The sequence below is a fragment of the Rhinolophus hipposideros genome (assembly GCF_964194185.1).
Source record: "Rhinolophus hipposideros genome assembly, chromosome: 1".
Classification (NCBI taxonomy): Eukaryota; Metazoa; Chordata; class Mammalia; order Chiroptera; family Rhinolophidae; genus Rhinolophus; species Rhinolophus hipposideros.
Window position 1 is genome coordinate 26,748,536 of NC_138047.1, and position 23,206 is coordinate 26,771,741.

General features: G+C 38.9%; 1 protein-coding gene across 9 annotated transcripts in view; it reads right to left on the bottom strand.

Moving 5' to 3' along the window:
- Nucleotides 1–5,912: 5,912 nt before the first annotated feature.
- NRP1 (neuropilin 1) overlaps nucleotides 5,913–23,206 on the bottom strand; it is a 144,195-nt gene continuing 126,901 nt past the window's right edge. For 5 of the 9 annotated variants that reach the window (XM_081046555.1, XM_081046559.1, XM_081046557.1 and 2 more), the window contains 5 exons: nucleotides 18,264–18,401; nucleotides 13,990–14,261; nucleotides 13,409–13,505; nucleotides 11,223–11,273; nucleotides 5,913–9,116 (listed from right to left, as the gene is read on the bottom strand). In XM_081046555.1, coding sequence (XP_080902681.1) covers nucleotides 8,827–9,116; nucleotides 11,223–11,273; nucleotides 13,409–13,505; nucleotides 13,990–14,261; nucleotides 18,264–18,401 — 848 coding nt within the window. In that variant the 3' untranslated portion in view covers nucleotides 5,913–8,826. Of the gene's footprint in view, nucleotides 9,117–11,222; nucleotides 11,274–13,408; nucleotides 13,506–13,989; nucleotides 14,265–18,263; nucleotides 18,402–23,206 lie in introns of all 9 variants that reach the window. The other 4 variants (XM_081046553.1, XM_081046551.1, XM_081046556.1 and 1 more) reach the window with 1 other exon arrangement.

Sequence of the window (23,206 nt, forward strand, 5' to 3'; positions counted from 1 at the left end):
CAGGTGAGAAGCCAGGCTGTGCTGTACCTCTCTGCTGCCCCTGGCTGCTCTAGAGTTTTCTGTTTGTTGGGTTTAATGTTTTGAAGTTTATTGAACTAGGTTGTAGTCATTACCCTTTTTTGTTGCTTTTGGTGATTATTTTTGCTATTTTTAATTTCATTTTCATAGTTATCAGGAGAGGGAAAGTTTTTTGTATTACTGTTTTTCCCTTTTACCATTTATAACCCCTTCCCAGCATTTCCTATCTCCCTCTTTGCTTAATTTTCTCCATTGTACTTATGTAATGCAGTTAAAACTATTCTCTATTTTAACTCAAAACCCCCATAGTCTATCTTACTCATTTTCTCTCTTTCTGTATTTCCTCAACTTTTCCATTCTGCTATCATACTTGTTTATGTAGTTGTATAAAACAATTTTATCACGTTAAAAGTACCATTATATATATATATATATATATATATATATATATATATATATATATATAATAAAACGTTAGAAGGGAAAATACTTGTTTATGCTTAATCTATGTTTTTGAATCAGCAGTAGGGTCAACAGTAGGTTTTTGGAGACCTTTTTGTAATCTTCAAGCAATACCACTCAGGAAGATGTCTGCTTTGCTAACTGATTCTGTGGGTGACCCAGTTGTGTTGTCAAAATTTATCTCTACGGTTGGCATCCCACAAAGCTAAGCTTATATGCTATTTTTAACCAAGCATCTAGAAAGTTTATCTCATAATTGATGGGAGATGGCCCTGCTATGAAATTATGGATGAATGCTCACTTCATAAATTCTATATAGTGAGGATGTTGCTATTGGGTAGAGATAAGAAAAAGAAATTTAGGCAGGAGAATTGCCTGTCTTTAACCAAGAGATAAGTATTAGAGGAGATGCCGTCTTGTTATAGAGAAGGTCCATAACACGCAGGATGTGGCAGAAATTTTTTTTTCAGAAAAATTTTGTTATACTAACCCTCCAAATTCTTGTTCCAGAAGAAGAATCTCCTGGTAGGTTAAACCTGCCAGTAAATTTGTCTCCTCATTTCCCATTTCCACTGAGGTTCTCTTATTCCAGCTGCTCACCATGGCTGCTTTAATCAACAGGTATTTATTTAGCACTTACCATGTGCCAAGGGACTATTCTATGTGCTGTGGATACTGCAGTGAACTAAACAGACAAAAATCACTCTCCTCATGGAATTTGCATTCTATTAGTGTAGAGGAATAGCAAAATAAATAAGTAAAGTTTGTGCTATAGTAAAAGGTGACAATTTCTATGGAAAGAAATAAAATAAGGAGTGGAGAAGGAGACTGCTATGGATAGAAATAGGGCTCTGGGTAATGTTTGCCTTCCTTTTTTATATTTTGGCCACATATGGACACAAACATTTCTGCTGTCTGTCATTTGGTTAGCTGACATGCACGACGACTTGCAAAATTACTAAAGAGTTCTAAAATGACTAAATACAAGATGACTAAACATGAAGGGAAATTCAAATAGAACCACACAGAACATATGGGAAGTATAAAGGTTTGCTCCCAGGACTCATAGAATCTTTCCCCTTTCACATACTGCTTCCTAAAATCCTTGCTGTCTGGACACAAAAGACTGAAATAATTCTGTAGGCCCTTAGTCCATGTTCCTCATATCTCTCCTGACTCACCTCCACATGAAGCATTTCTCTTCGCAATCCAACATGCAGGAGTCTCATTTTTGACCTGAGTCATCTCATCTCATTTATTTCATTTGCCTGCTTCCCCCCTAAGTTATTTCTTTCCTTCATTTATAATTGGTTTCCAGTCTGAGAGACACCTCATTTCCCTAGGTAGCAGGCATAGTGAATGATCTCATCTACTTTCTGCAGCAGGAGTGTGGCTTGGCATTTGGTTAAACTGTGGCAGAGACACCCACCGCTTATTGAATATTCATGTGGTCCCCCACTTTTCTCAGAACCCTTCAAATTTAGTGGGACCACATGTCAATCCCAGGCTTCAACACCTTAGAGGCTAGTTTCTTGCATAGAGACCAGAAGCCACCTGTTCTTGTTGGTACTGCTGCAAGAGGGAAACAGCCTGGATCCTTGACTCACTGCTTAGAATAGAGCTGTCCTGCAGAGCTAATGGACCCACCGTCAACTCTGTGTAAGTAAAACATACACCTTTATGTATTAAGCCACTGATACTTGGGGGTTTATTTCTTACTACAGTATAGGCTAGCCTAAGCTGACTAATCCCTGGCCTAAGAGTAAAGTGAGATCATTGTACTACACATTCCAAAGTATTATAACAATTGACATTTGGTAATAGGAAAGCTTTCCTTCACACCAAGGAGGCAGGGTAGAGAAATATTTAGGATGTCTTCGACGGATCTGGGGTTGAATCTTGGAAATGCCACTAACTCATCGTGTGACATTAATTTCATTTTTCAGCCTCTGAACCTCAGTTTTTGTAAACTCAAATCATAAGATTGTTTTAAGGGTTGATTGAAGCATCTATAAAAGTTTGGTACACAGTAAGCTTTCAGAAAATCTGATAAGTAGTTAAGAAGTTTATGTAGAGTGGATTCAATAATGTGCCCACTGATTAGTTGAAGCAGATGCATGTGATGTCATAAGCCTGTGTGCTTAGGGAACAGGGAGAAGGCCTAACTGGTGCCACGCCCTGGACCTCTGCAACCATCCAAGGTTAATAGCAAATAGAAGAAACTAAATCAAAGGGATGATTTGTTATTTGGATGACAGAAAGGGTATTTCTTCTTACAACTAACAGGAACGTAGGTGGCTTAAATATGTATAAAATTAAGTGTTAATCCATGAACATTATTTTTAAGATGCTAAAAATAGTGTCCTTTTAGATGGAGGGTTGGAATCATGGCAAGAGATCTAACAAAAATGATTGAATCCGCTGTAAATATATCATACAGTCAAAGTCAAGAAGCAATTTAATCATTACTGAAAGTTTGGAGAAGTTGGACAAAATTAGAGAAATGAGAGCTCTAATAAACACTAGGACAACTTCCCGACATGATTACGTCAAGGTCGTTAGCATTGCCAGCACATCGCTGCAAGATGATGATGGGGCTTTGAAAAAGGGTGTGGAATTAGCTCATGCCAAAAAAGATGGGATGGAGGAGATGTCCACATCACAGAAAGGAGCATCACAAGGACCCGGACCTGCTCTGCATCCTGGCAAGTTATCCGATTAAAACTACACAAAGACGAAACTCAGGTGCACTGTCACAGGACAGCATGTCCATTTCCAATCCAACATTCTGCCAGAGCAAGTGACTTCCCAACTCCATTAACAGGACAGTGATAAAACTGGGTGTTGGCTATGAATGTGAAACATTTATTGAACTCCTACATCTTCATGGGTACCATTCTATTTAGATGTGGAAACAAGACAATCTTTCTATTAATATATAGAAAATCCCTCTCAGGAGACACTATTGGACAACAAAGCTCTATTATCTGTTAGTTTCTCATTCATTTATAACAAAAACCCTAAGGAACAAGATTAGAAAAAGTCAAAGAAAGATTAAATAGTGTTTGTGTAGTTTTACCCTCAGCATTTTAAAATCTTTGGAAAGGAATCAACTGTGTGATGAAGGAGGCAAATTTGTTGAGTAGAGAATTTGGCTCTTCACAAAATAGTCCTCCATTTCCTCCCCTGACCACACTGTGTTGATGAACAGAGTATTAACTATGCTTCTGTGGCACTTTAAAATTTTCATCCGGCAAAATATTTCATCGACTCTATTTCTTCCCTCTCAGAAAAGCCTACATTTAGGCCCCTCACAAACACACAATGGGATGTATAGATGATGTAATACAGAATTGTACACCTGAAATTATGTAATTTCATTAACAATTGTCACCCCAATAAATTAAAAAAAAATTCTCAAGCAGAATGCCCACGAAGTGCTTCTGAGTGAGATTTCCAATTTCCTAATTTTACTTTCTGTTTTCCAGGCTGTACTGTGCTCAGACTCTTCTGAACATTGCTTTGTGAAACCTGCAGGGATGTTTTCCTGTCTTTGAGTATCCAGAAGCCACCACGGGAAGCAAGGCACATTCTCGCACACCTGGCTCAGTGTAACAGCAGACGGTGAAGGTGCTTCTCAAACCGGAATGGATGGGAATACAGGTCATCAGGGGAGCTTGTTAAGCTGACTCAGCAGGTCTGGGGTACAGCCCGAGACTCTGCATTTGTAACAGGTGTTCAGATATTGCTGCTGATGCTGGTCCTTGAGTGGCAAGGCCCTAGGTGAGCATCTTATAACATAATGCAGGACTATGGACTGATAGGAGTGTTGGAGGGGGAGATGAAACCTGATACATCCTGAACTCATCACTCAACCTCCCTAAAATTTGAGTTCCTCGTTAATAAAGTGGAATAATTACAAAACTTACCACACAGAGCTGCTGTGAAAATAGCTAATGCTCTCAAATTAAAGAAGTACACTGTCATCACTCTAGAAGATTCTCATGAGGTGGGGTTTACACCTCTCTTGAAATAATGGGATCAATTCATAGGGCCTATATTGCTGACTGAGAAATGACATGCGTGGGATAATATGATTTTCTCATTTGTATCATCTTGCAATGTTTCTTTGTAATATTAAAAAAAGATAATTATCCTAGTCTCACATGCTTCTTGGTGCTCAGTTCTACTCAATTTGAGGCTCTCTTCACTAGGTTTCTCAACCCCCAAGTTGAAAAGCTGCTTAAGATCCTTTAGTGGATGTAGTTTAGGAAATTCTTGTTAGAACTGCTGTTTAGTGTAACACAACCGCTATAATTACCATTGGGAAGCAGAAACATTATGGAATGTTACAAAGCCCATTTGATTTGCGAAAAGATATAGTGCAATTCAGCCCAACTGGTGATTAATAAATTAGCACAGAGGACAGGAGGCAGAACAATAAATCAGTTTCATGTTTTAAGTTAAATGTTTCAATCTTCATGACATACCGGGGGTGCCAAAAAAATGTATACAAGTGGACACTTTCATCACTGTTGCTCAAGCAGCAGTTCGCCATAATCACAAGTGTCTGGACGCTGATGGTAACCACTTTGAGCACCTCTTGTAATTGCGAAGTCAAACGTGACTTGTATTCATCTTTTATCGGTATATAGTGAGTATTACAATTTTAATATTCAAGTACATACTGTACAGTGACTTAGCTCATTAAACCCAGTAAGAAAGGCCTAGCTTAGCAGCTTACTTGGGATAAGAAAAGAGTGAAAATCATCTCTGTTTAAGATCTTCTCAAACAGTGAAACAGAAGTAATATTATACCAAAGGCCGTGGCATTTTTCAGAAAGTGTTTTTGGATTAATTCTCATAGACTCTTTGCAAGTCATCTTGTTTTTTTGGAAACATCCATGAGTGTAAACATAAGTTCAGTAAAGTAATCACCTGGCTCTATCTCTATCTCTATCTCTGGCTCTTTTCTCTAAACAGAGAGACCTAAAAATCCACTCAGCGGGGAACATGTCCTATTGTTGTTAAATCTTGGAAGGGGCAAAAGGTGTAAGCGTCCAGAGAAAAGTGGGAATATTGGTTTACTGCGAAGAGCTGTGCACAGCATCCTACCTCTCATAGAGTTCCTATGCTTTCCAAATAAATTCTCCTACAGTTAAAGGAAGATAAAGAAAGAATTATTGGTCTGTGGATATGAGGGTTAGGGTAGGTTAATATCATCGAAACAATCTTTCTACAGCGTCCTATTCAGCATGCTTTGGCTCAATACTTCTATTACCTTTATTATTGGTATTATTATTATTAATGATTATTATTACTATTATTTTGGTTCCAGATGAAATAGAATTTTTCCTAAGCATTACAAATGGCCAGTTGTAATGCCATGCTCAACTTTGCCTTACACCTAAATTTCAGATAGACACAGCATAAACACTGTCAGATTTATTACCTATTTTTTTTTACAAGAACAACATTTACCAATAGGTATTTGTGAATTTCATTTAAAAAATAAAACTTTACCTAATGGAATATAGAACATTTGACACAAGATTTAAGGTTGAAAATTTTCCATTTATCAGGTCAAATTCTCTGTTCCTTATCTTGGCAAGTGTCCAATTTGGGCTGATATTTCTACCTGCAGGAAATGTCTCCTTAATCTTCTCTCCTTATTAGGATATTATTTGTAAAAGAGAACTTAGAAAAACCTTGAAAGTTATTTGATGCTGGAATAATACCAATTTCTTTAACAATAACAAAGCTAATATAATAAAAGCCATCAGTTTGGGGATATTTTATGAAAATGTTTAATTCAACTGTTTCTTTGGAATGTAGTAGTCATAGTTTGGAATTTAAGTTACAGTTCAGTTCTATGCGGTTTTTATGCTACTCAGTGTCTGAGAATACAAATGTCATTCAAAGTTAAGGCTTCGCTGTTCATTTTGAAACAACAATTTACAAGTGTCATATTGTCATAGAAAATAAAAATTTCTGTAAAAAAAATTTGCACAAAATTTTATGATGGTACAAAACATGAAGCAATAATATACCAGTAAAATGAAAACATTTTACTACAGAAAGTTTTATAGATTTCAATAAAGAAAAAATATGTTATTTTACACCTTTAAAAATTACGAAACAATCTAACACAATATAAACTGAACATTTTGTAACACTGCCTTTACAAATTAATAACTTTATAAACATATATTTTTTAAATATATTTATCAGTGCAAGATACTTTAAAATTTAAAGTTTCAGTATCATTTTTCCTTGGCTGAGGACAACTTTAAGTCCATTGCCTTAAAATAAAATCAAGTCTTAGTGCTTTTGTCCTGCTATGATTATAACAACTGAATGAATGTCTCTGTGGACAAAAATCTATTCTTACATAATGATCAATAGTTTCCTGGAAACAAAAGGCATTCTCAATCCAATTAAACCAAGATGAATGGACTGTCTTGTCCATGATGCAAATGTGACTCCCACAAATATATTTGAGTGAGACCTATAGCAATGCAGGAAGGGAGGAAGATTGAAAAGTTCTTATGTACAACATGGCATGACACAAATACACTGAAAACAACCAAAGCTTCTTTGGATTAATTCACATGCTGCCTGATAGGATGCTTACTACTCTGAGCTGTTAGAGGCTTTGGTGTTCCCAGCCCCAAGTCAGGCTTTTTCTTTGTGAGCAATTGGAAGTTTCTAGAAGCATTTATCCAAGTCTCTGTTTTTCAGGTTTCTGCTGAATGGATTTTAAAAAACATTTGTTTTGACTTTACTCATTTTTCCCCCACCCTCTTATCTAAAAACACTTCACCACCAGGCACCAGGATTTATAGTCGCTTTCTTAAATTAACTGTTCTTTCTTCCACTTCCTTTGTCTGACCCAGTACCAAAACAAGAAGGTTCTCATGGGTCATTTTTGCATATTTGGATGTAAAAATCTCACGTTTTGGGATATTTGGAGAATTGTATTCAGTCCTTCCTTTGGGTCTCACTTGAAAGCCAGTTCATATCATTTCTTCTCTCAACTTATCACTATTTCTATTAAATGCAAATATTTCTGTCAAAGGTCATTTTGATTGGAATAGACAGACAAATGGCTTAAGGAAAAAAGATACTGTCACTTTAACCAGTTAACAAGAAAACCAAAGTTAGACTTTGGAGGGCAGAGTTAGAAATTTCCCTTATTTATTTTAAAACATAAAGTCTAGTAAAATTATTTGCCATTACCAGCAGGTTAAAGCTGCAAATTTCTTTTCTGGACAATGGCAAATGCTTAAATTCTAAGAGAGAAAAAGACAGAGAGATAGGAGAGAAAGAGTTTACATTTGAAAATACATTCCGTATGAAAGAACAAGAGGAGAGACTATTGCAGCTTTATACAAAAGGATCAAGAGACATGAAATCGAACTATGGAAAAAGCAGAACAATTAAGCCACGTTGCCAAATCTTCGGAGCCCTTGCCTTCCCCGGGGCTGACGTCTCACACTAAAATATACTTTCTTCTTAGTCAGTGGGCCACCAGGGTTTGATTAAAGAGTAGGGCTTTCACCAGTGAGAAACAGAGCAGGTCGTTAATGTAACATAATGCGAACTAGTACAAACAAAAAGGCACTTGAGAGGACATGGACTAGCCAGTGCCAAGGATTTTTCGACGTGGTTGTCGACAGGACAGCCAGTTGCCAGCAGTGTTTGGTGATGGCACAGTTTTTTGTATGGAGTTCACAAGCACGAGGTTTAGTACAACACTGGAAAACATCAAGAAAATGTGACGGTATTGCTTCGTAAACAGAGCTGACACACTATACTGGTACTGAGGCTACAGTACTTAAAAATAAAACATCCTACTCCTTCGTTGCCTATGCACGACGCGGGCAATTATACACAGGTACGGCTTCAGGAGTCCACTGAAATGCGGTTATTCTCATACACTATGGGCACTGGGCTACAGGCAGCATGTCCGTCTAAAGGGCCACACTGAATACACTTGGCGCCAGCATCTTGGATTTTGCACAGTTTCCGAAAAGAATCCATAAAAGAGGAAAGAGAAGGGGAAGGAGAGTCGAAATGAATTATGAAGTCAATCATACTTGGTCTCAACACCAGCATTTGATTATTCAAATTAAACCAACAGAAAAAAGCTGACTGTACATGATTCCGATTGTTAACACAGCTAACTTGTTCCTGTCTGTCGGCCATACTCATTGAAGCTCCTGAGAAAAGCCTGGCTCAGCGTCATCAACGCATTTTCCAGCCTGTACAGTGAAAGAAGATCAACACACTCAAGTTACGTCCTTCCACCTCAGTTCTCTGACTCGACTTTTCATCTGTCTGCCTTCATGCCTCGGAGTAAGTACTCTGTGTGTTCAGTTTGTCTTTTTTCAACTTCACGCCATCCACAAGTTCAAAGTTATAGTTCTCCAGGGCAGATAAGTTTCTTTCTGACATCCCGTTGTGCCAACAGGCACAATACAGGACAACCCCACAGACAGCACCCAGGAGGACACCCAGCGCACTCATGGCTATGATGGTGATGAGGATGGGGTCCAAGGTCTTCAGCACGTTGCCTGGCTTCCTGGAGATGTTCTCGTCACCTTCTCCCGTGTCCTCGTATCCTGGGGTGCTCCCTGTGCAGAAAAACAAATTGGCTGTATGAGCACTGCCAACATACCAGATGGAAGTAGACAGAAAAATAGACAAAAAGGGAAAGAAAAAGGAGAAAATCACAGTCTCGTTTTGTCTCGTTTTGTCCCCAGAAGCCTGCAGGGGATTTCTGAAGTGGGGTTTGGCTCCTCCATGGATGGGAGACACCCAGGTTTGTGTTTCACTTACTACTGGGAATCGAGATGTGGGAGGTGAGGATACTGGGGCGCTGTGACAGCTAGCTTAGCACATGGAAACAACTGATTCTGGGTAAACAGTGAGGTTTATGGTCTAATCTAATTCAGATTTCATGCAGCCTGCCATCTGTGCTAGATTGTAATCTATGTTGTTAGTCCTTGGCCAGATATGCAGTCACTGAACTTTGCAAAATGCTCAGTCACACATTTGTGTGGCGAGGGATTTAACTCTTTCCTGTATTTGTCCAATCGCCCAGCAGGCACGAGGAATCCTTCCAAGCTGCCCTTCCATGGGGTTCTCTGTCCAGTATCCGGTGTGGTTTAAACACATGTTTGTTCTTCCACATGTAAAATCTTCAGGTCAAGCAAGTTTCCCCCCAAGTCTACAGTGATTTCACTCAACAAAGAGAGATCTTTCAGACCATGGGAATGCTTGCTGCTGCCATTTAGAAGGGTGCTGGCTCCAGTCTGGAGACCGTGTCTGTGTTGTGCTGAATAGAACACATTGAATAACCAGCATCTTTGCAGCCTGGTGGTTTCACTGGAGACAGTCACACTGCCCTGCAGTTCAGTCACTGGGGAAATGTTTTCTTTAGAGTGGAACATGAGAAATTATGAACATGGGAGCTTTGAGCCTAATTACCTGGTACTAGAAACGAGACTAAAATATTAATGTGTAATGTACACGGTGTTTACTTAGTGGTGTTCTGATCAACAAAGATTCCAATCAACGAAAACTAAAAATATGAGCTGCAAGTCCCTAAACAGGGGCAAACAAGCCATGGGGGCATATTAATATTCTCTCCCTTGATGAAACATTGTTTTGAAACAACCTCTAGGCGGGCTATGTAACTAAGCTAAATGATCCACGTGTAAATATTACTAACAGCATAGTATAGCGCTATATTTATCTGTTTCTATCAAGTCCAAATCTGGCTATAGTAGGACAACATTGCTAATAGCAATAGATGCTAACGTTTCTGAGCAGGGTGCAGAGCTGCGGGAGCAGCTGAGAGCAACAGTGGAGCAACTGTCCAACACCCCACAGCTGCTAGCCTGGAGGTGAGGAAACTTCTGGCAATAAAATAATGTCAGACAAGGCCTAAGTCTGATCAAAGTCTTCAATTTGATCACAAAAGAGTGTTCAAAGAAAACACATTTTCAAGCAAGTCCAAGTCTACCACCGAGTTAGCTATGCTACTTAAGAGAAGTCACTGCTCTGAATTTCAGTCTCATCATCTGAAAATGGGAATAATTATACCTCAGAGAGCAGCTGTGAGAAAAGATAATTAGAAAAGATAATGTATATAAGGTGCTTGGAACATACCAGCTCCTCAATAAATCCTTATCATCATCATCATCATTATCACAAAACTAGGGTTCCTGTAGAGGAGGATGGGAACAGATGGACCAAATTCAACACATTATCACAGACACTGGGCTCCAGTCCTTTAAAGACCGTATCTGGATGTCAACCAGACATAAACATTTGGGTTGTTTTCACATTACTGTGTGAAAATCATTGTAGGTCTTTGGTAAGTCATAGCCTTCACTAGTTTCCTGTTTCCATCGTGATAAAATGAGACTGGTTACTTGATTATCCTCTAAGTTCTCTTCTAGCTCAGGGAGGGAAGGGCTAGGGCTGCCACCCTTCCCCTGGGCTCAACCATGTACACAAGTCAGATTTGTCAGAGAGGCTCCCCAAGTCTTCAGGGCAGCTTAGGAGAGGGCCCTGTGTGACAACAGTCTAATCCACAGTATCATGGGTAATGATGTATTTTATTTGCACCACTTTGATATACTAGTATATTAGAGTTCCAGAAAGTTTCTTTATAAATATAATGAAAGCCACAGAAAAATTTTTTTTAATGTTGGTCACGAAGACAAATTTACCTGTTTCATCAATTTTATTTTCTGTGTTCTTTTTATCCAGGTCTGCGGGTCCTGATAAGTCAAACAAAATTGAAAGAGATATTTGAACTGCCAACAAAATATAATACATACAAACAACATAAACCCTAGCACACACACACACACACACACACACACACACACACACACACACACCCCAAGGGCTCAGCTGGGTTAGTGCAATCGCCTGTACCATGTAACTGTAAAGCAATAGCAAGGTGGTGTTCAGTGACTATTAAGTTGGTGTCACATCTAAATCCAGGTATCTCTGCTGATAGCAGAGTGTGTTATTTTAGAAGAGAAGGGTAGACAGAAATGGTTTTGGCGTCTGGAGTGTGGGGGAAATCTGGTGAAAATAGGAAACAGAAGTGGGGTTGTTCATATGGCTACCAGACTGTGCTTTTGTAGATAACAGCTTCCTAAGTTTGATGAGTGTTAGTTTGATTTCCTAAACAGTATGCCAGCAACTGTGTCCTGTGTCTTACAAAAAAAAAAAAAATCTCTGGAAAAAGTGGAGTCTGGCAGGCATCCTTTATGGTTCTGAGTAGAAGGAAGGGGCTTTTGAGTACTTTGTTTATTGTACTCAAAAGAACAGTGTCCGGAACATGATAGGTGCCTCAATAAATAGTTGTTGAATTAATGCATGAATGATCAATAACTAGTTGATAATCTTATAGCATCCATGGCTGAATATTTGAAAATACATATTTGATGACTAATTATATAATTACTTTAGACATCTTTTTAATGGCACTACAACATTAAGTGTATTAATGGTATTTTAGTTGTGACTTTTTGAGTACTATGCCTAGTGACAACTACAGCTAATTAGACCAGACACGTGAAAAGAAAAAGGCTCATAGAACTGTCTTAGCTCTCCATATGTTCACTGGAGCACTGGATGCCGCTTTGCATACGGTAGGTTGTCAGTTATAACTTGTTGAACTGAATTGAATTTGTTTGTTTGTTTTAGTTTGTGAAGTTAGCTCTACATTCCAAAAACATAACCATCATCACTCTCATCTTGGAATAGGAGAGCGATGGTATTACCATGCACTGTGTAGCTAGCTACATGAAATACATTGTTTGACAGCAATGCGACTTGAATGTGGGTCATTTGTAAAGTAGTTGCAACTGAAATATTAAGCCTTATCATTTTCCGTGAAGATTTGCTAACTAGTATGGCATTAAATAGATTTTCTTACACAGTACGCAAAAGCAGATTTTTATTCACAGCTCTTTTATTCCCCCCAATTTCTTCAATCAACCCTACCAAATTATTGCCACTTTACAGATTATGTATATTTAATATATTGCATAGTAAATGCCTTGTAAATTGCTGAAACGACCAAAAACCCATCATAGCCAGTAGGCCTCCTTTGTCTTAAATTCACCCAATCAGCATATTCCAGTTGGTGACAATTAACATCCTATTATATAATAATATATAACAAAGTTTAAGTGTAGCAAACGGAACTCAAGACTAATTACTGTGCTATTACATTGCCATTAATGATGCTATTTATAATTATATATCAAGAACTAGACAATATGAATTGGCTTTCTATGTCAGACTTTTATCCATACACACCAGACCGATAAACACCATAAACTCTGAAATACTAGGCAAAATTTCTAAATTTCATTTATTCTTTTGAATCATTTCAACTATTTTCGGAGACAGAAATATTTACTTATTTGTAATAAAGCAAAGAATTATGGCTTCTATGGTTCATTAAACTGTAATCTTAATTAAATTCACTGGGATTAAAATTTTCAAAGGCCTGCTGTTTTGTTTATGCACCCAGATTTTTGGAATTATCCAGATGTCTGAGTTTTCTACTTTTCATCAGATTGTTTTGGCCCGGTGTATAGAGTCTGTAGACGGAGATTTTCTTCTTTGCTATGTATGATGTTTGGATTCCACATCATAACGTAGTTTTGTAGGTACCAACCAGACATTCTAAATGAACTAGGTTAGGTAATGGGGTACCTAAAGATAAACTGACCTGATTATTGCCCTGTTGCACCAGAATATACATTTCATATGGTGTGCTCACAGCCCACATTGAAGTTCTAGGTCTAAATGAGCAAGACAACGACCAGCCCATGGAAAGAGACATGCTCTGGGCAAGTGCTCCGTAGGTGTCTACAGCACTTGTACTTACTTGCACAGTCCTCTTGTGAAATGTGGTTGTTAATACTGATGTCATCCACTGCAATCCCACCAAAGTTTCCTTTTCCGATTTCGCCCTCAAAAATCACCTATCAAAATGAGATCATTTTCATAGTACTTAAATGTTCAGTCCCAAATAACAGTGTTTATAAATGCTTGTTCAGCTCAAGCTATGGCACATAAATTAAATGCCTGAGATTTCGCAAAAGCACATGCTTTGCTGTCAGATCCTTATTAACTGCCTTGGTGATGGCATAAAACTCCTCACACTCTCTTTTTATGATACAAAATTTAAAACTGTAAAGAGCAGCAAATAAAAGGAATGATCATTGAGACAAACAGAAATAGATGAAAAGTAGCATTTCCCTTTATCTCAGCAAACTGGTTCTATTCCTGTAATCTAGGAGACTGAAATGCACTACTGAGATTATCATCGTTGCAGCAATATCTCATGTTCAGGAAACCCCTGAAATAATTTCTGGGGTGATTCCAGCATCTCATTTGATAACCTTCAAAATACGACCTCAGTGTCCCCGAAGCAGCTGCCCTGCCCACCTCAGGGAAGGGGTTTACCTGGTAAAGTTTCAGAGATTTGTGGAGCAGGACACGCCCTTCCTTCCAGTGGTCTCCTTGGTGTCCAATGGCCATCCAGACCAGCTGGTCATACTCCTCTGGCTTCTGGTAGCGCAGTTTGACCCTCAGTGTGCCCACGTTGGAACCAGACATGTGATACCAGAAGGTCATGCAATGGGCAGAGTTCTGGGAATAAACCACAGGGCTCACCAGGCGAGCCACTTTGCCCTTCTGGTTTTCATCAGCTTGGGAGTAGATGAAGTTGCCATCTCCTGCTGCCACAAAAACAACTGTCAGGGAAAGTGGCCAAATTTATGACTCCTTTATCTCTTTTCTTTCAATTTCCCCCACTCAAGCCTTCTCTCCTGGGCTGAGCACCAAGAACCCAAACCCGCTGTGGAAAGGGAACGGTATGCAGTTGTTGGGTAGCCTCTTTGGTACCCAGAGCTCAGCTCTAAGCTTCTGTGAATGGACATGTGATTGGAGGAAGACTGCAAAGCAACACTACGTCAGATACCACACATTGGGAATGCATCGTCATAGGGACCTGGGCTGTGATTAAATCAGCCTTTGCACTGTTGCAAGCAGACTGAAAGCAGAGGGCAGACCTATTTTCATGCAACTTTAAGATTGCTTCAGCAGCACCTGTGTGAACACAGACATTAAACAGAATAGTTTAGATGTATTCTTATTTATCGTTCGAGCACAGGACTTCTGGTTGATGATGCTTTGGTCACTATAACAACAGCTTGATAATACTAAAGCTGCAGTTTTTCCAAATAATCTAGTGATTTCCTTTTCCCAATTCAGATTATTTTTCACTAGTTTATTTTATAAATAAATTCCTGAAATAAACCTGAGAGCTTGAATCTCACTTGTGTTCCCGCTCCTGTGTGATGGAGGCTTCTGGTTCACAGAAAGGCAAGGTTGCATTTTCGAGGCTTATTAGAACATGGCATTTTGACAACACAGACACTTGCAGAACTGTGAGGACTTACTCTTGGCTTTGCTTTTAATTACCCCCAGTGGGAACATTTCCTCCTGCTACCACCTGGTCTAAACACACAATTCATGTTTCACTGTTTGCTCTGCACACAGAAATTACCTACTCTATGCCTCACCTGATGTAAGTGTGAATCTGACGCTCAGACCTCAGTAGACAGTGGTCTGTTTTGCTGGCTGTCCTGGAGGCTTGTGTATTTGTGACATAATTTTTCACTATGCATATGTGGGCACATCCTTGTATCTGCTCGCCTGTGTCAACAGCGTCCAGCGGGCAGTTTCGACCCTCACCTGGCTGCTTATATGCGATCACACCAAAACACGCTTAATGAAACCAACGGGTGGAATAATAAAAGGAGGGTGGAAATAGAAATCATAGCTCCAGCAATACGTGTGATGCTCTCTGTGTTTGTGGAGGGTCCTCTGTGACCCTCAGACACTCAGACACGCCTGGGGTTTGTCTTATCCCACTAATTGACCAAGTGGAAGTCACCTGTGTGAGTGACAACACCATTTCACTGAGATGACTAGTGGATCACTCCACTAAGACGGAGGTAAACAATGCACCCATCTTTCCTCTGCCTGCTCCCACCACTGCCAATCTTATGGAAAAAGATGGAAGTTGGAGATCTGCAGAGAGGAAATGCATTTATTAGCCCATGAAGTTTATTTGAGCAAGTCAGAGAATAAATGGTAGAAAGAAGAAGACTGGACATGGGTAGAAGGAGGAAGACTGAAATCTGTACTGGCTGCAGCCCTGCTGCCATTGTGGACTTTGAAAAATTGGCTCACGTCACTTTTCTGCTTCAAACATTTCTCTGGCTCCTCACTGTCTTCAGCCCATCCACACTTCTTCCTGTAGCACACAAGGCCACACCTCCCCTGCCACACATCTAACTGCTTCACACAGGAATCTGTCCAAACCACACCACTGGCAATCCACTGAAACACAGTGTCCTCTTCACATCTGCACATCATTCCCTATTCAAGCCAAGTTTACACTGTCTCTGAGTAAGGACTGCTCTCTCTGTCCTCTTCTATGTTACCTTTCACCACTGATGATCGCCACTGGGTAGCCTCATTCCACTGCACTGTGGTTGTTTACCACCCACAACCAGACTATGAGCTCCTGAAAGGGAGGGCCACGCTCCTTGGTAGGTGTCTCTCCAGTGCCCCACACAGCATCTGCCATGTGACAGGCTACTCAAATAACACATGCTCAGTGAACATGGGAACATGCGGGGCTTCATGAATCCTGTGGGAGGAGATACCTTGCTTCATTCTCAGAAGTCGCATTAAGCCAAGTGGGATTCCTTTAAATACATTCAAAATTGGGCAACAGGATATTGTACCTAGGTAGTGTTAATTAAAAAATAAAAATCTTCGTGTATGATTTGCAAAGTGCTGCACACTATCTAATGTTGTCTGTGTGCATGCGTGCTGTGTAGGGTTCTTTTCATCTAGATCGTTTTCATGTTAATAAGTTTCTGCCTTTCAGATGTCAGGCTCACGCATCTCTTGGCAAATGATTGTGTTTCTAGTGCAGTGGGAGGCTCTTTCTAGTTAGGGCAGGCTTGGCAGTATAGCCAAGTAAATCTGGGTGTCTGGGAGAACAAAAAAGACAAACCCTTCTGAAGGAATCATATTTATCAGCTGTTAATCTAAGACAAGCCCTCCTTTTCTTATACTCAACGCATAAAGCACTAATATTTTTCCTTTCAGGGGTTTGATCACAGTTCTGGGTCAGGAACTCTGTCTTCATTTTCTCAATTAGCACTTTACTTCTGCAAGCCTTTTAGCTTTTGTCTCTTGGTAACATAGCTTTTAACCTCCTTTGAATGTCAGATCCTACTGAGCCATTTTGCTCCACTTTGCATCAATTTTTCCACCATTACTGCCTTCATTCCAGCTAATTGCATTTGGTTAATTTGATGCCATTTATATGTACAGTGCCATTTACAGTCAAAGTATTTTAAGTTTTCTAAACCTGCTTGTCTTAAGATTCAATTGAAAGTGTCTCAGAATTGAAGGAGTCCAATTTTATCCAATTTCCCTGTCATTCTCATTAGGAAAGGAGCTAGGCTGTGGGGGAAGGAGGCCTATTCAACCTACTTAATAGTTATATTTACTGGGGGAAAAGTGAACAACAAAATAGGAAAGGCATGAAGTACCCTCTGCCCATTCACTGGCCCACTGACCCACTTGCCCAAAGCACAAGCATTGAGGGGAACTTTGCTCAATGAGATTTGTCAGCAATAGCAATGGCCCCTCTGGGGTATCTTTGGGAAACTACTACGTGAGTAAGCAGTTCTGTGAGCATCGATGAGTAGGGTAGATGTTTTTGGGTTGGGTGTTCCTTGTGTATGTGTGTGTGTGTCTGTGTGTGTGTGTGTGTGTGTGTGTGTGTGTGTGTGAGAGAGAGAGAGAGAGAGAGAGAGAGAGAGAGAGAGAGAGAGAGAGAGAGAGAGAGAGAGAGAGAGGATGTATGTGTGATTTTGCAAGACACTGCTGGTTGTTTACACCATACTTCAAGATGAAATAACTAGGAAGAAAACAAGATGGAAGTGAATAGATGAGTTCACTGGAGTGCCTGTCAGTTCCCTCTCTCCCCCAATCCATCCTTCCTTAAGTAATTAATCTTAGAGGGAAAGTAAGACAGAAGGGGTGGTGGTTTGTGAGCTGGAGTGTAGTGAGGTTTCTACCTGCTTAGATTTAAAATCTTTCCCAAAGGAATAAGAATGCCATCCCATCTTTATCCACCACCACTTCAAGTGTCCACAGAGAGAGTAAGAATTAAGCTCACTCTTTGTTTGATTAGCTGTAAATAACTAATATATGTCTGAACTTGCTTCAAGATAGCCCAGTGTCAGGGATGAGAGAGATAAACTAAGAGTCCTATGATTTGATAATTGTTGAAGTTGGGGTATACATATGTAGGGTTTGTTTTACTATTTCTTTTCTACTTTTGAATATGTTGAATTTTTCATTAAGAAAGCTCAGAAAAAGTATAAAACAGGTATTAATTCACATATCTTTGCCCAGTTTGCTATTTTTCAGGGAGGCCAATCAGTTGCCAAATTTAATCAGCATTTTCTACCTATTGGCCTAAGAATATCTCTACTAGGAAAGAGATTTTGGTTAATTCCAGAAAATAAAGGCATGAGTAAATGCTCTGCAGCATTTTCTAACCCCCTAAATTCTCACATCTCAGAAACCCTCCACAGTGAGACCTCTAATTCAAAGAAATGAGGCCACAGTGAACTCTGCATTACCTGTGTGATCCTGGATAGGTCCCGTTTTGCTGGTCAACACACTCCACTTGAGTTGCACTTGGTTGTCATGTTCCCAGTGACAGAATGTCTTGTGAGAACCCCAGCCAAATTCACAGTTAAAACCATATGTTGGAAACTCTTCAGTGGGTGAAAAGGAAAAATAGAGACAAGCAGAAAAAGACAAACTTAATCATTTAGGTCAAAAAGGCCCTTAATTCGTTCATGGAATGCACAATTTATATAACTTAATGTCTGTTTGAAAATTCTGGGAAAGCCACAAAATCCAGGATTACCAGGAAACTCACAAGATGTATGGAGATGTCAAAATGTTTGCAAAATCCCGTTTAGTAATTTTTTTTAACCCAGCTTTATAAAAAGATTATGGAATGCCTGCCAAGTTGGTTTTATATAAAATTTCCAGGAAGGTTACTTTCCAAAGCATGTATATTTTATCTGTAGCATTCTCCCTATTTCCATAGTATTTAATATGAAAGATACTCTGTTCTTGAGGATGAATTATATAAATTGAATATCCACCAATTAAGAAAATCTTAGTTAGAAATCAACCTGGGAACCTAAAAAGTCTAGAAATGTGACAGCTGAATGCCTCATCCTGGGGGTTATCTGTATTCTCACCATAACAGTTTATGCTTTGGGTTTTTAATGTCAGATCTCTGAAGCATTTCTTAAGCTTATTGTTTTTTCTTCTGTGCTTTATATCAGGTCAATTTATTTTAAGTGTATTTTCTGCTTTTTCAGTGAATTTAAAAATTTGCATATAAATTGTTCACCCCACTTAAGCCTTAATGCAAGGTCATGTAAAACCAAAGCACATTTAAATAGCCACCCATTTTAATTTTTTTAATGTTTAAAAACACTTTCTTTGGGATCTGAAAGGAAAGAATGAATGGATTCTCAGGAATGATTTCTCTTGTGTGTTCTCCAAAGTGCTACTTGGCTGTAGACTTTTTAATCTCTATTTTTTACTCCACCCTCTTTTTGAAAATACTTGAGCTTCAAGTATGGAAAAAATGAAATCATTGATACTTGGAATTTTTTTGGTAAATTTAAGCTAAAAATAAAAATATTCCTAAAGATGAGATGCTCATGCTTCTGTCAGTCTCACTCCCCCTCCTATGTAAAAAAATGAAACACAAAAGCATCTGTTTTCTCTAGTGAAGGGTGGGAGGGTCATTGCTTCTCATTGAGTTTAGGCAGTCCACAAGATGGCAGCATTGAAATAGAAAGGTGCCTAGGGCGACTTCCCATGGAACTTCAAAATGTCTCAAAACCATCCCTGTGTACAATAAGGAAAGTGTAGTATTATATGCTGTATTAGGGTACAACATATAACAGGCTGAGAGCATGTCTTGTTACGATCTTTTCTTTAACTTTGCCCAAACGTTTAATCAAAAATTCCTTGTTTACTCCTCTGAGCCTGGACTCCATTGTCCCTCTGCCACTTTAAGGATGGCAAAAGGAATTTTAATGTAAAGATTTATTGAATAGGTAAAAATGATTTACTTTGCCTTTTTAGTTTCCAAGGAACTCTTTTCAAATGCTAATGTAAAATTTTGGAAGGAATGTACCATATGAATTGTCAGAACCGAGAAGGATGGATTCTCCCTTCCAATGACAATGTGGTGACCTCCCAAATAGTGCACAGGGAAAATGTGAGAAAGTAAACTAGTAAGCCCTGTGATGTGCATAATGTGAACGCTTTCAATTAGTGCAAAAGGGCTATACTTCACAGCCACAGTGTCACTGGAGAGTTGTATTTCATGTCTAGTGTCTCATAACCATGAAATTCCAAAATTTACCACACTTGTGCAGCAAGATTGAATTATGCAGATGAAGTAAAGTCAACTGAACAGTGGCTCAATGGTTCAGCAGCCTTGGATGTCAACGCCCATGATTCAGGCATGTATTATTGCATAGTCTCATGTTAGAAAATGTTAATATTGGAAGATCTTAATGTGTGTGTGCTTTTGGGTTTTCTCCTTAAATGTAGTTTATAAAATATGCACATACAGGAGGGCAGTAAGCCATTACAGCACACACATTTCTGGTTATATTTACCTTGTTGATACCTTAAATTTACTGTTTAGTACAGAAAACTACATCATCCATTATTTTAGCTAATATTCTGGTGATGTCATAAAATAGATGAACTTGGATATTTCTGTAATCACCAGGACATGGGGCAGCTTTGCCTGAAAGAATGATTTAGGCATTCTTCCTGTTGCAGTGAATGGCAATTTGCTTTTATCTTCCAAAGTTCTTTCCAGTTGTATGAATCTAACAAGGCGAACTGCTCTCACTTTGTATATTTTACTACTCTTTTACTTCTTGTCTGGATTATAAAACTTATTTTTGGCAATGTTGTTTATTTAAAATAAAAATTTAAAAAAATCTATGCATTTTATGGGGGAGTGGTGTAGAGAGAGTAGCTCAATGTTGAAAATTCAAGCCTGGCTAGAAAGGTCATTAAACACACAAATACACATAAACATTTATAGGAAGGAAAAAGGAAAAAAAAAAAAACAGAGAAAGAGAGAAGGACAGAAGAAGAGGTAAAATAAAAGTTGAGAAGAGAAAAAAGCAAATGGACAAACGAAATACGTATATAGGGCTATTGACCTTTAAATCTTCAAAATATTACCGAAGCCCTGTAGCTGCACAATTCTTATTAAATTCATTGGGAATAAACTGGCTAAATTCCTCCTTGACTCTTAAAAATAGCAGGAAACAATATTCTGAACTTAAAACAAATTTATAGCCGCTGTGAGCAAGCACCAGCTGTGCTTGTGGAACTTATCTTGCCCGCAGTTGAATCATCAGCACCATATATGCACAAGGATTTAATTTTTAATTTAGTTTTTTGAAATCTGGATTTCAAAACTTTCATTGAGTGTGTTAACTCGCTTACTCATAGACTGGACTTGCAGTTCAAACAAGGCCCACGTAATCATAGCTTATGAATCTACTCTGAGCTGCTCTAGGAATGTTTGAAGATCCTCAGAGGGTAAGAGGCTTCACCAGGGGGAGCTGGATCTAAAATGCAGGGTTCTCCAACTCATTGTATGAGTTGGCCGTAGTGCCGAGACCACAGCACTTGGCACAAAGTAGGTGCTCAATACATACCTGATGAATGACCGACTAAACAAACCCAAGTCTAGGACATGTTTTTTCCTCCCACTATACGCTACAAGAAACTATTTAACTTCCTGCCATGTTTTCTACTCTTCAGAAATGAAACAACTTCATTAAGCCTAATTAAATGCTGGTCCCCCACTGTCTAAGACGACAGTCACAAGCCAAACGCGCTACTCAGCACTTGAAATGTGATGGGTCCAAATTGAAATGGACTATAAGTGAATCTCAAATTTTCAAGGATTAGTGTGAACAAATACTGTAAAATATCTCATTATTATTTTTTTTTACATTGATTACATGTTGAAACGATAATAGTTTGGATATACTGGGTTAAGTAAAATGTTATTAAAATGAAAAAATAAAAATAAAATAAAATAAAATGCAGGGTTCTTGTCAATTCCTGGCAGAGAACTCATAGGCTTTTATGCATTTGATTACAACCAGACAGTATATGAATATTATATGCCCACTGAGTTTATTAGGTTGATAAGAATCCTCAAAATGAAATCTTGAGATTCTGCTTGAGTCTATAATGGCTTCAGCAAAATCAGATTATGATGACAGTTTAGCAGTCTGATTTTCTGCTGCTTGTAAAGATGCCTGAAGAATCTGTAACCTACAGAACAGTGTGGAACAAAGTATCAATCAAATGAACCTGACCACTAGGGGACACCTCAGAGTTACACCTGGCCTCTTCCTCATACTCTCAGGTCCTCATGAAGTGTTCTGAGCATTGGCTGAGTCAGAAGGTGACAATCAAAGAAGGTCAGACAGCCCATTATACACAAACAAAGACTTGGACCTAGATTTGTGACTCAGGCAATGAAAAAACAGGAAACCAGGGTGATTCGTAAAGGGCTCTGGACTGACCCTGGAATTCAAAACTGGACCCGATCAGTAAGCCCTGGGGTTTGACATGAACTTGTTCAGATGGTGGTAGCAATGGGTTTTACTGGTTTATGATTTGTACATCTGCCCTCTGACTACACCGTGTTTCCTCGAAAATAAGACATAGTCAGCTCTAATGCGTCTTTTGGAACAAAAATTAACATAAGACTTGGTCTTATATGATATAAGACCCGATATCATATCATATCATATCATATCATATCATATCATATCATATCATATCACATCATATCATATCATAACCGGTCTTATAGTAAAATAAGACCAGATCTTACATTAATTTTTGTTCCAAAAGATGCATTAGAGCTGATTGTCCAGCTAGGTCTTATATTTAGTGAAACACGGTAGTAGACATGAGGTGACCATCTGGCCCTGAAGCTCCTCTGTGAAACCATCACACCAATGGCCTTGAACTCATGCACAAATCAAGTATGTTCATAAAGCCATCCCTGCTCTGATGATATAGACCTTCAACATTCAGGGAGAATGATCCCATTTGGCGATTTGATATACCCTTCCATTTTATCTACAGCTGTTTTTCCCTTTTATTTTTTAAATTATCCCTAGCTCTTTTGATAGGCCAGAGAAGAGATGAGATGAAACAAGTTAGCTGGCAACTTTATAGTGGTTTTAATTTATTCTCTGGCAAGAGAAAAAATTAAAACCACAATCAAAATGTTTGTTACATTATCAGACCTTCATTTTTTCACCTTACCCCTCTTCCCAATTATAGAGTCACAGAGAGTCAGCTGGTGGTTATCCCACAGAAAACCACCCTGAGAGAGCTGAGAACTCTCAGGAAAGGTAGGCAGCAAGTGAGAGGCAGAGCTTCACTCATTAGTTAGCTTCGCCATCCCAGGGGGGGCTGCACAATCCAT